Source organism: Montipora capricornis, chromosome 4, assembly GCF_036669925.1.
Source record: "Montipora capricornis isolate CH-2021 chromosome 4, ASM3666992v2, whole genome shotgun sequence".
Lineage (NCBI taxonomy): Eukaryota > Metazoa > Cnidaria > Anthozoa > Scleractinia > Acroporidae > Montipora > Montipora capricornis.
This window is the reverse complement of record NC_090886.1, coordinates 32,488,472-32,501,686: the sequence shown is the minus strand read 5'-3', so window position 1 is coordinate 32,501,686 and position 13,215 is coordinate 32,488,472. Positions and strand designations below refer to the sequence as shown.

Genomic DNA, 13,215 nt, shown 5'->3' with positions numbered 1-13,215 from the left:
TAGCTGTGGTGTTCCCTAGATAAGAGTTAATACAATTCCTCAAACGTTTCACTTTAACAATTCTATGAGTGGAGATGACGAAGTACAAAATGCGGTTTAAGAGAACTAGTCCCAATCCTTAACAAGTGAAATGCAGGGATCGGCCACAATGAACAATAATAATAATTCTCTATCTCCGTACCTTGGAACAGAGTGGATCCATTTGAAGAACAGTTCCCCAGGTTGAGCGGTATGAAGACAGGCAGACGGAAAGGATCAACATTTCTCCCATATGGATCAGGGAATGGACTGACAGGAACAGGGACTATGTGAAATCCGCAAGATGGAGCCTTTCGAGTCCACGACTGAACCTAAGGAAGTCAAACGTAAAAAAAGATGTTTGCAGAATTCTAATACAATCTAAATCGAAGTGCTACTCATGCTGATGGAAAGATAGTCAATACCGTCATCTGATTACCAGACCCCAGTTTTTGAAGAAGTGGGTAGCGATAACGTGGCGCCAATGGATTATGTCCTAACTAGTGAATAAATTAATTGGTTTTCATAGCACTTGTCTGATGGACATTGCGTGGAACTGTCTGTTGAATAGCGCATCCATTCTTTGAATAACAAAGGCCTGCGTGCAGCTACCAAAACTCCAATACAACTGTGTTAAAACTGATGAACTCGATTGTCATGTAACATAAGGTCACTATAATGTTACCATGTCATTGACAATTCCTCCAGTTGCTGCTATCCAGTGCAATTCCATTTCAAAAGCATGAAGTGGACAGAAATTACCATGGTAACGGACAGAACAAGCTTCGGGGCGTTGGCTTTTTTGATGATGGTCAGCATCCAAAGTGACAAACTTGTAGGCAGGAACACAGTTACAGCCTAAATGTGGAAGTCATAAAACGATGCTGGAAGTTAGATAATTGCATTCAAAACAGTTGCTAATGATGGGTCATCGTTTTCTTGTGCCATCTAAAGCAGGCGCCAATATGCGCCCACTTTTTACATGGAACTTGAGATTTGGTTGTTTCACGTGGCACATTTACAGAGAAAGTGGAAGAAATGGACAAAACATCAAAACGCACGTGCACAGTTACTACCAATGATAAAGAACGGTTAAGAATCCCAAGTGCTAGGGGACAAGCAACTGGTTAAGAGAGTTGAAGACCAACAACAAATCCAACCACAGTCCAGAGCGGGATTTGATTACCAAGTGCAACCGCCAAGGCGTAAACCACTGCACCTTATCACTGCCATCACTGATGCTACCTTCTCCTCCTCTTTCACACAACAAGCAGTGATGACTGTCTTTTTTTACTCTTCAAAGTAACTTCTTTGGTAACTGACAGTGAGTACATACCGTTCTCTGAATGCAGGCTCGCAGAGTTTCGCCAAGCCGACTTCGACGCACTTCGTTTCCAGTTCAGAGATCTGGTAGGAAACGACTGGATCATGTGATCTGGTGCCAGGAATTCTGGAAAATCTTCCTCAATTCTGCGCGGCCAAAGGGCGACCTCAAACCATTCACTTTGAAAGGCTTGTAGAAGATCGAACTCAAATCTCTCTACGTCGATTGAACTTCGATGAGGAACGGGGAACTTGAAGGCCTCCACGAGGTCTACGAGACAAAAAAACACATCCACCATATTAAGGACGGTGCCTACTAATTAAAGATATTTTTGCCCCGGTGTGTTATTATGCAGGAAATGTAGATCTTAACAGGTGTTATTGAAATCCAAAAAGAAAATTGGGATAACCACGCATTTTTCAAGAGTCAAAAGCTTTAAAATACAAAGCAATGTATGGTGTTCTTTCTCAAATTGTAGCTTAATTATCTCTCAAAAATGCATGGTTACCCCCATTTTCTTTTTGGATACCAATACCAAGAGTACTTACAAGATCTACTTTCTCCGGATAGTTTTAAACCGCGCAAAAATATCCCTGTATTAGTAAGCATATCCGATGGGAAAGCCGAGTACCTCGAGATGCGCAGAACGTATGCGCAATAACAATAGTAGGCACCGTTCTTTTAAAAAAAACGATTTGGCCGTGATTTGTGCCAAGATGAACGATGACATAGATTGAATTCACCGTGGACAAAAATGAAACCAATTGAAGAGTTACAATTTTCGCACTTGTCATCCTTACTTGTCAAAGACATTTTCATTTACCGGTAGTTAACACTGAGACAGCACACGAAGCAATGGCTGACAGAAAGGGTTTTGAAAAATTATGGACTGTGTCTCGTCTTGCGCTTAAAGTGCGCATCACCCCTTGCAAGTCTAAAAGATGAGGTCCCATGATTTATGAGTCAAATGGTCAATGAGTCATGCGTTAATGAGACTCACAGTCAATATAGCGATGATTTATTGATTAAGTTTAAGCCCTCGTTTAAGTGATTAGGCCTAGGCACTCTCTGAAATTTTAGCTTTCATTTTATGGGTTAGGGTAACTGAACTAACTCATTGACTCATAAATACTTGATACTCCTAAAAGATGACATGTAAGGAAAACAAGAACCTGCGCTGGAAAGTGGACTTAATCGCTGTTCTCAAATTTAAAACACGACTGAAAATTGCAGTGGTCAGACTTGAGTCAACGTCATGCTTTAAAGGACCCACACTTGGGCCTGTTTTTCGAAAGTCCCCAAAACATTTCGGGCCTGAAAAGCCATTTATGAGCCTGCCAACCACCTGTTCAAGAAAGCCGGTCTTTTATCATGTTTTCAAGGTAACAAAAAGCAAACTTGACTGTAAGTTTGCGTAATATTGATAATTGCGCAATATAAGTTTAAAAATTTGACGACTTAAATCCTCTCCACACTTGAGATACAGCCGCATGGGAAAGAATTGTGACACCCAAAAATAGCGCGTAAAGTTTCGGGACTTTCGAGAAACGGGCTATTGGTGCGAGTCATGATATTGACACAGTATCTCACTAACACACAATAGAGTAAACAGACTATTAAAATATTAAAAAGTCATGCTCGCATCTATCGATAATGAAAATGATAATGATTTATTCAGCTCATATTGTTGTTTACATTTGATTTGAAATTCTTAATGAGGTTTCGGTAGCATTTTAGTTTTTTTCTTTTAGTTAGCTAGTAAGTTACGAGCTGGGGAGCTAAGTGAACCGATAGGTTTTCTAGTTAGCTATCAAGGCAACTCAAGCGATTGTCTCATAAAGACACGTGAAAAATTCAGGCGCTTCAATGGGATTCGAAGCCATGACCTCTGTGATGCCGCTGCAATGCTCTGAAGCCTTACAATTGGGGGCATGTCAATTTGTTGGGCTCATGCATTCCCGTGAAAGTACTAATAAATGACCTAGATGTGCATTTTAAGGGCGGTTTATAGACGATTTCAATTTCAGTCTTTCGAGACAAAAGGGAGAAGAAGCCACCTATAAATTTCTTTTGTCTATGAGAGACAATTGCTCAAACTGTCCACCAGATAATGCGAAGATCACTTCTCCCGTTCCTTAAGAGTAACCAGTAATTACACAAGATTTATTTCTGTGGTCATGGCTGATACTTTAGGTACTGAAATGAAAGAAAGCGAATCGATGGTTGAATGAAGATGTATTCACATTTGCTTGCTTGAGTGGTGGCTTGTCAGTAAGGTCACTTTGAACCCAATCTCGACCCCAGAGCTCTTCTCTTGACTGAGGGAGAGAAGAGCTCTGGGGAACCCTGAAACAAGGTGTCTTCTCATTGGTTTTCGTAAAGAAAAATCAAAAGCGTCTCTAATTGGTGCATTCATGTTGGAACGATGAGTGAGCATGCGCCGTAAGGTTCAAATAGCCAATTTTTGGCAATAAGAACCCCACGACGCATGTTCTCCTACATACAGTTTCACAGAGCCTTGGGTTGAACCGAGGCTGTGGTGACGAGAATGACTTTGAACCCCGTCAGCCCAATCTCGAGTTCTTGCTTCCAGTCAATGATTCTACTATACAAATGTTAAAATAGGCCATTTCCGAGTTCATGTCTGCCTCCTCTTCAAAGCGAGTCCAAGTGCGAAGTTTTTGTTACGGTAATTAGTTCTACTTTACATATGAATGAAAACTAATTTTCATAACAAAAACTTCGCACTTAGACTCGCTTTGAAGAGGAGGCAGACTTGAACTCCGAAAGGGCCTATTAAATGGTCGGTCACATATTGAACATATTCTAATAATTATTATTAGAATTTAAGCAAGCAATGCATAATTTATAAGAGGAAATGGAACGCGACAAACACAGCCGAAATTTCATTTAGAATGGAAGAAACGATCATTTATCTTTACAGCTTGCAAATTATGGAACAGATTACCGCACAAGCAACGGGAGAACAGAAACACAAACGCTTTAAGATGCTTTTCAATGAAACATTATTTCAAGTTGTAATTAAATTACTTGAGTTTTTTTAAACAGGAAGGGGAAGGTTATTTTTAATATAGGGATGGGAATAGGTTGGTGGAGAGAGGGAGGGTGGTATGGACTATATTACAACTATCGGTGATATACATTTAGGGATTATCATTTTATATTGCCTGTTTAATTTTATATAAGCTTCTAAGCTCCTAGGTGTTTGAGTTAAAATAAAGTGTTGCTCTTGTTGTTGGATTGTATTCACTTAAGGAATTCAATGGACTGGTTTAGAGTGATGATGTCTTAATAAGTATTGGCTGCTCGTGGCTTGCCTTAGATAAGCCCCTTCTAAATTGATCGCTTCCCTGTTGAGCCCTACCGTGTTGATTGATTCCTCCCTGACTCGCCTGTCTCAGGTTCTCCATATGAGACGTGAAAGGGAAAGACCTTGTTTTTGTTGGGCTTGCACGCCTTTTCATGTCTCTGGGGGGTATACTGAGAGCATCTAATAGAGTATGTGCACGGCGGCCATATTGGAGGACCGAAACAAAAGAATGATATTCCTTTGGGGAATAAATGTTATTTTTATGCAAATATCTTTAATTGTTTTGGTCCTCCAACATGGCCGCCGTGCACATACTCTATAGGCTACGAATACACCAACCTTTATGGCACCGGCCCCCAAACATCTGTGCTACTCTTCACCCTTACCCTTTAACTAAGAGATAAATGTCTCGTCGATTCCTAATCAAAATTCACCTTCCGGTTTTTGGGTCCAAGAGGTCCTTGGGGTGAAACAAAAAATGATGAATCCCTCAACCATTTTCTGCTTGGCATTCTCTGATGCGTGCTGGATGATACCACTCTCAGTCATTTTCTGTTAGAAACAGAGCACCGCAAACAAAGTTTGCTATAAATTTATCACTTGTAAGGCTTTCGATTGCGGGGACAAAGTAAATGCTATTATTGTTACTATTATTATTGAGTCGTATTATTACCGCTTACGTCTTGATTTCATATTGCTTAATGACCACATTAACCAAGTGTGACTGGTTCTAAGTCGGTCAGATAATCAGAAATTTCGTAAGTCAGCCAGCTACGCAATAATTCAGTCCGTCAGTCAGCCAACCAACACATGCATTTTGTGTGTTGGGCGGTCCGTCAAATACAAAACCAACCCTCATTCAGTCGGTTCAAAAAGGCCGTGAAATTTTTCAGTCAGTCAACCAGCCAGTCAAAACACGCCTGAGGCTTTCAGTGTATCATAATCTTACAATGGCTGCTGACCAGACACAGTTGAATGGCTTTCTCCTTTGTAACAACACCATCCACATGTTGTGTAATCCATGCGATGGCCTCAACGCTTAGGAAACTGAACGGCTTTAATCCTTTTATTTCTGGCAGGAAGGAAAGGCCACTTCTGTGAAATAATAAAGCAAACATGACTTTAGTAAGCAAGTCCAACAAAAGGAATCCTTTCTATGGTGTGCCCTGGTTTGACTATACTTCGATTATGTTTTAAATGACCAGAGATGAATTAGTTTATTGCTGTTTCCATGTATTAGGGAGAATGAATTTATATTGCGCATTTTCTATTATCATATTCAAATGCGCTTTACAAGGAAGTGATCTATGGGTGAGATCGGACATCAGCACATATAGGCGCCGCTGGCAGCCGCTATCAGTCCATTAGCGATCTCACCCAACACATGAATGAATGAAATGAGTCTTAACCACAACATCGGGAGCTCCATGCCCTACTCTTTACGAATAGTGTGTGGGTTCTTTTACGTCCCACTGGGTTGTGAACATTGAAGGGCTGTGAGACGGGGCCTACGGTTTATAGTCCTTATCCGAGAAGACTTGAAAGGCTTAACCATTTGTAGGCAGCACTTTCTCCTCAGTTATTTTAAGACCCTCAGTGTTGGCCCGGCCGGAGTCGAACTCACGACCTCCCGCATGGCAGCCCGATGCTCAACCAACTGAGCATCGGTTCTTCTACGTCCCACTGGGACGTTCACTGGGACGTTCTTCTACGTCCCACTGGGACGTTAAGTGCTCAACCAACTGAGCCACCGGTGCGCGGTCTATGAAATAACAAAGCAAACCGTACCGGTTTGTAAAACGTACCGTAGATTGGAGTAAAAGTACCGTAGTTTGGAGCCAAGGATACGCTGAAATTGTAGCTGAAAGTAAACTTGCCGAATCTCTGTTGTTATGCGAGAGTCTCACTCCTAAACGCAGGCCAAGTTCTCTTACATAACTGACAACTGCGACTTTTTTGCTCATCAATGTAGATGTAATGTAGACTCAATAGTCAATTTTGGAGAGAAATGATTCAGCAAACGAACGGAATTAATCACTCAGATGAGTCCTTGACACCAACTTGTCAATCACGCTCAGATATCTTGGAATACTATCATTCCACATAGCTTCCTATTGGATCATCTCTAGTAATGTTCACATATCGTTCGACAGATCTTTGGAAACCCTCGACAATTTTTGGAAATTTATGTTCATCCTTTGGAAACTTTTAACAATGTTGGGCGTCTTCAGAACATGTTTGGAATAGACCATTTCCGAGTTCATGTCTGCCTCCTCTTCAAAGCGAGTCTAAGTGCGAAGCTTTTGTGATGGTTTCATTTGAAAAACTTTGCACCTAAACTCACTTTGAAGAGATGACAGACATGAGCTCGGAAATGGCCCATTGGAGTAATGCTGAAGCTTAACTGTCAGACCTTTGATTTAAGAAAGTTAACAGGGATATGAGTGGGTAGTTGTGAGGTCACCGTCGTATTTTTCAATTCCCCCTCATCAAGGAAATCCATGGTGGAAACTCAATGAAAGGACTTATGGAGGTTAGTTAGAAGACGATTTTTATACTAATTGGGCTGTGAGTGTCGTTCTAGGCAAGTGGTCAAGACGCTCACCCCGTTTCCATCATTGCTTCTGCCACAGTCTCCAGTGGTGACTGCAGGCTCAGTCTGTCCTTGTAAAAGGCACCTGATGACTCTTCACATCCATTTGACAGCTCGCTGTAACAAAACAAAACAACATTAATTCATTACTATTATTATTTATTTATTTATAATTAATTCATTACTATTATTATATTACTATTATTATTACTATTACTATTACTATCATTATAAAAATGATAAACAGGTATTCTTGTTTGCTTCACGATGTGGTCCCTTGTGATCTTGGATCCAGGGATTTGGTATTCCGCTTAAAGACTAGCAGTATCCGGTCAAAACCGCCACAATCCACGTGGCAAGTGACCACACATCCTAACACAAAACAAGAATACTTGATGAATGTGGAACGTATCCACCACCATTCACTAAAACCTTGTTTTATCATTGCCGTGACACAAGATCATGGCTTTAACAGGAGTTGGAACCATAATCACGCATTGTGGAAACACTACTAACTATTAAAAATAGCAAACCACCTAGGCCAAGTTGATCATCTTGAACTATGAATTCATGTTTTACGACTGAAGAAATAAATTGACTATATTGCCTTTGGGTTATTAAAATCTTCCAGATTTTGTTCGAGTACAAGAGCATGTGCTATCCGTATAGTTGCTACATGCTTTCTTGTTATGTAAGTTGAAGTTTATGGCTTTATAATGAGGTTTATATTATCAATCCTTGACTTAATGAAAGCTACAATCCAAGAAATAGGTCATGGTTGTAGCACAGTTTAGTCCTAAAATGTCAGGAACTGACCCAACAAACAAAAAAATGTTGATAACAACACAAATTAATTACTTACTCCTCCATCATGCAAAAGCTCACTTCAAGCAAAGGTTTCAGCTTACCTGCTTAGTTCTCGAGAAGGGCTGGCACATGAATCAAAACTTGATGGTTCTGGGCCTGCTGAAGAGGATGACCGCGATCTGGCGCTCAGTGGAGTACCCGGCAATAAACTGTTTTCCTTGATTACTGTTAAATCAGAGGGGAGAGCTGACGTAGCTTTTGTTTCAAACTGTTTCCAATGGCGACGAGAGGGATAACAAGGCTCTGACTGTCTTCTTTCCTAAATGGGGTTATGCAGAGTGAAAAAAAAATTAGTTTAGTTGCTAGAGTCCTTTACGTAGCCGTAAATTTGGTTGGCATGCAATGTCCTCTCCCATTACCCTGTTGCGTGACGCAACAAAAGAAAAGTGACCATGGCTATACCAGCAAAACGTAACTTCAAAATAGCTGGCATGCAATGTCCTCTCCAATTTACCCTGTTGTGTGACGCAACAAAAGAAAAGTGACCATGGCTATACCACGAAAACGTAACTTCGAAATAGCTGGTTAGCAACCAGTCTCCAGAGATGTAACATTTTTGAAGTTCCCATGTTGAATGAAAGATAGAATGATGCATGCTTAAAAGTTACAATATCGATGACTTATTTTTTTCATTAAACCAACAACATTATTACTTTGTGAGATTGTAACGGCTGTAGCTCTCGCTACAGAAGTAAAGCTAATGAAGTAAAGACATCTTCACATGATAATTTGAATACAGAAAACGTTCACTAGACTGAAAGTACCTTGGGAGTTTGTAAAGTTTTCTGTGACTGGAATCGTTTTAGACGATTCATCACTTCAAGAAACTTAAGAAATCCTTCCATGAGATTTCCTTCAGGAGACACTGGCATATTCTTCTTTTCTCCCTGTGACAGCTTACGTTGCGAGAATGGCAGAAGCAGAAAACGAGCCTTCCAATAATTCAGAGACTAAGGAAAGAAATATAATAAGTGATTGAAAGGTGTGAAAAGTGAAAATGTTGTGTCATACTAGCACATATAATTGTCCTTGTTTCATGTTCCTAGGTGATATGGAGAGGATCCCTTTTAAAGAAACAGAATTAAAAGTGATTAAGCATGACTGAAGGTCTGACAGTTTTAATGGCTCTTTGTCGTCGCATGGAGGATTTGTGTAGGAGCTTAGTCTCAACAAAACACCTCTAGAAACTACCATGACGTCGATAATAGCCTTACCCTGCGAGCAGAGTCTCTTTCGATCTTCCTAGATAACTCAGGAAGAGGAAAGTAGACTCTGCCAGCCGAATTTAGACAGTTAAAAATTGTCACGCTGTTGTAAATTTAAAAAATATTGATGACGCGTGGCGATTGATCATGCGCACAAATTAAAAAAAAAACAGGTTTGACAAGTCGAAACTGGACTGACTCATCCGACTGGCAGAGTCTACTTTCCTCTTCCCGACTTATCTAGGAAAATCGAAAGAGACTCTGCTCGCAGGGTATAATAGCCTTAGCCAGCAACATTTTTTGAAGCATGGTTTTCTACGATAAAAACAGCCAAAAAAATTCTAATTCTAAAAATTCTCTGCCCTTCAGCCTTTTAAAAATCAGATTTTTTAATTCCGGGGAGAACAAAACCGCGCTAGTAAGGAGAATGGGGATAGCAGAACTGTGACGTCAATACCAGAACGAAATTCTTCCAGGCCAGGGCCTGAATTTTTCCCTTTTTTTAAGATTGAGAAGTTGCTGAAACTGCTTCTGATACGCGTTGTATTTGGTTCCAATAATGCAAAAGACAGACATTCCTAACATTCCCTGCATTCCTAAATTGACGTCACTGGCCTGCTATTCCCAGTTTCCTTACAAGCGGTTTTGTACCCCACAGAATTTAAAATTCCGATATTTAAAAGAATAAAAATCAGTATGGAATATTGTTTGGTTGTTTTTATCTCGAAAACCTCGATGTTTCGATGGGGTAACTAAAGAAAATCTTTCATATACACTAATGTCATGATGACAGAACAAGATGATTTCCCAAAGTAGCGAGGGAGCCAATAACTTTAGGGCAGTAAGTCTACCTAACCTTTGTCCAAAACTAACAGTGACGATAAATATCTTCTCCTATCGAAAAAAGACTTTTCAGTTTCCTGCTCTGTATTTCACAACAAAGGTGTCCATAAGTAACACGAAGTTACTAAGTTGGGAGAAATTTGTCCAGCGACCAACCTAATGTGAGATGTTACGAATGGTAGTTGTAAGTAGTAATGGAAAAAGAAGCTAAAAAATTTCAGACTTAATTTAAATTATTACTTGTTTAATAACATTCACAATTGTGATGACTTAACAAGACTTCTAGTTTTGCAGACGGCCCATTACGGGGAATTAAAAGAGGAATTTCAAGGAGAAAATGGCAAATTATTTTTTTGCCAGACAAAGAAACTACTAGTGACAGGTTTTTCTTGAAAAGACTCTTCATATCATATCACCTCAATCAGCTCATCAAATTCTGGATCTGCGCAGATGTACTGGTCCAGGTAATTCCAGTTGTAACTTTCCATCTCTTCATGACAGAATTCACTTTCGTTTGGTTCAAACACCCGTCTTTGTGGGATCCACAAACGATAGCTGAGTGTAACAGAGTATAACAGAGAAAAAATCGCTAATGAAGTCCACACAAAAACACACATCCTTCCAAACAACTTCAGTCTGGCCCATTACTTATGCATACAAGCAGCCGCAACAACAGCGCAATTGCAGCCTAATTCGTGTCACCAGAGCCTCCAGTCTTATGTCTACACATTACTCTCCTAAGTCACGTGCAAAAGAAAAGAGCTCTCGGTAGGGTCAAGATTATGCCGTCATGGCGAAATGTTTTGGCTTTCTTGCGCATCATTAGTACTGCACAGCTGTAGAACTGGCTGAAAGCTATGATGCAAAGGACTTGTCAGGAAGTTATTGTAGTGGTGACAGGTGTATAAGTCGAGGAAAGAGTTTAAGTTCTGGTATTTATCTACTAAATACTTTCATTCAGTAGTGAGCAAGACAATCAAATATATGCAAAGAAAAAAACTGAGAAGGCTTTCCTTCAAAATTTCCATGTATGTCATACCTATAATTTTTTCTTCGCTTTGTAACCTGCAGGTGCCGTGGTTTGTACTTAATAACCTGTGGTGACGTCAGGGTCAGTTTGTGAAAAATCTGGCCAATACTTAGGAAAAACTCCTGATCATCTGACTTGACTGGAATAGCTGCAATGGACTGACGCTTTTCGTTAGGGCCTCCCTTTTCCTTTGGGACTATCAACTGAAATCCCTAAAGAGGTAATTAAATCAGACCGGTGTTTGTTGTCAGGCTAGAGTGCAAAGCCTTCAAACGTCAAAATTTGAGTAGAAAAACAAGACTAATATTTACTGGATTGCTTACCTTTCGAATACGTTGTGATACAAGTTCCGTAAGAATCATCTCAGCACTCAAAAGTCTACAAGCTCCCCGGGCATCACCCTCTTGAATGCTAAGTGTAGAACATATTAAACTCGCGTTATTGAATAGCCGAGAGAATGTTAAGTCTTCAAATAAAAATTAATCTTGACAAAATTAATCATGAGAAAATAACTTTGTGCAGCGCCTATTAACACATTGAAAGCCCTGGGCATGGAAAAATATCCACCACACAAGAAAAGAGAAAAAATTCTGACCAGGATAGGAATCCTGATTAGATGGCCATTGCTCTACCAACGGAGCTATGAGGCAAGATGGGAGCAATCAATAGACGAGATGCTAGTTCATTGCAATTTAACATATACAGGCACAGACACACTATGTGTAAATTGTAGTGCATATTAACCCACTGAATCCATCTGAGGATTCTATGCCTTGGATTAACTCTCAAATGGTTAATACTAAATAGGGATCACAAGTTACAACCAGATAACTAATTCCCTCGAAACATATACTTGGTAAAAAACACATTTTTATCCAGTCTAATCCAAAACAAAACTAATAGTGATTTGGTGTTTGCTACCTCTATCTGCACCAAGGCAACACAGAAAGCCAAAAATCCCTAAAACAAAACCATATCTTTCAAGTCAGCACCCCTTATACCTACAGAATCATTGGGTATTCCCTCAATTTTTCCAACTTTCTTTTGTTCCTTGGCTTCCACCAATAGCACTACTTCCACTACTAGCACTACTATCAGAAACAAACCCTTCACATCTCACAATCCTTTGGTTCGAAACATCAGCTTGCTTATCTTTCCACAGTGCTCAATTTACCAAGCAACTCATGTGAAACTACCAAATTTCCGTGCTTCACTCGCCCACTAACGCAAGATCACATTTCTAACCCCTACGGATTTTCATACGTGGTTTGTCTTCATGTTTTCTAACTAACATATTAGTGTAATTTTCAGTGGCAAATAAAAGAATTCGGTGTTATATTTACCGGGCTACCCAGTGAATATAACATTTTGGAGGCGCGGCTGCTAAGCTAAGCAACCACTTTTCGTGCCTTTTATCGTGTTTTAGCACGTTGTTTTGTGCTTTCTTGATATTCACCGCTGAAAATTAGACTAAAACAATTATCCCTCTCAGGCGAAGTGAATATTGGGAAATATTTACTTCGACTGCGTCTCGGTAAATATTCACCAATATTCACTAGCCTTCGCCTTCGTAACTTCCTATCTATATTATCAGAAACCCATAAGGGTTGGAACGTGTAACGGTCCCTTGTGTGCTGGGAAACAAGCTTCTGAATATTCAAAACAGAGTTAACTGAATAGAGTGTAATGTGAAGTGCTAGATTTCAATCCCATATGAACCATGTGAGCGTTAGCCCTACTGATGGAAATGGGCCCACTCAAGGACAGAGAAAACTCTGACCAGGGTGGGAATTGAACCCACGACCTTCGGGTTAGATCTCCGCCGCTCTACCGACTGAGCTACAAGGTCATACGGGAGCAGGCCGTGGGAACTGAAGATGTTAAAGTCACGGCAATGAACATGTACAAGTACAAGGAAAGGTTACTAAAACAATATCGTTATTCACCTCAGGCTTGGTGAATATCAGTAAATAAAAACCACAACTTTGTCTTGATTTTTATTCG

General features: G+C 40.1%; 1 protein-coding gene across 1 annotated transcript in view; it reads right to left on the bottom strand.

Annotated features, from left to right (window-relative positions):
* LOC138045949 (GATOR1 complex protein DEPDC5-like) overlaps positions 1-13,215 on the bottom strand; it is a 44,640-nt gene that overhangs the window by 6,262 nt on the left and 25,163 nt on the right. The window contains exons 10-20 of the mRNA XM_068892591.1: positions 11,535-11,622; positions 11,221-11,423; positions 10,598-10,736; positions 8,898-9,083; positions 8,175-8,392; positions 7,279-7,383; positions 5,636-5,768; positions 5,108-5,225; positions 1,355-1,612; positions 704-876; positions 182-350 (exon numbers count right to left, since the gene is read on the bottom strand). Coding sequence (XP_068748692.1) covers positions 182-350; positions 704-876; positions 1,355-1,612; positions 5,108-5,225; positions 5,636-5,768; positions 7,279-7,383; positions 8,175-8,392; positions 8,898-9,083; positions 10,598-10,736; positions 11,221-11,423; positions 11,535-11,622 — 1,790 coding nt within the window. The remainder of the gene's footprint in view (positions 1-181; positions 351-703; positions 877-1,354; positions 1,613-5,107; positions 5,226-5,635; positions 5,769-7,278; positions 7,384-8,174; positions 8,393-8,897; positions 9,084-10,597; positions 10,737-11,220; positions 11,424-11,534; positions 11,623-13,215) is intronic.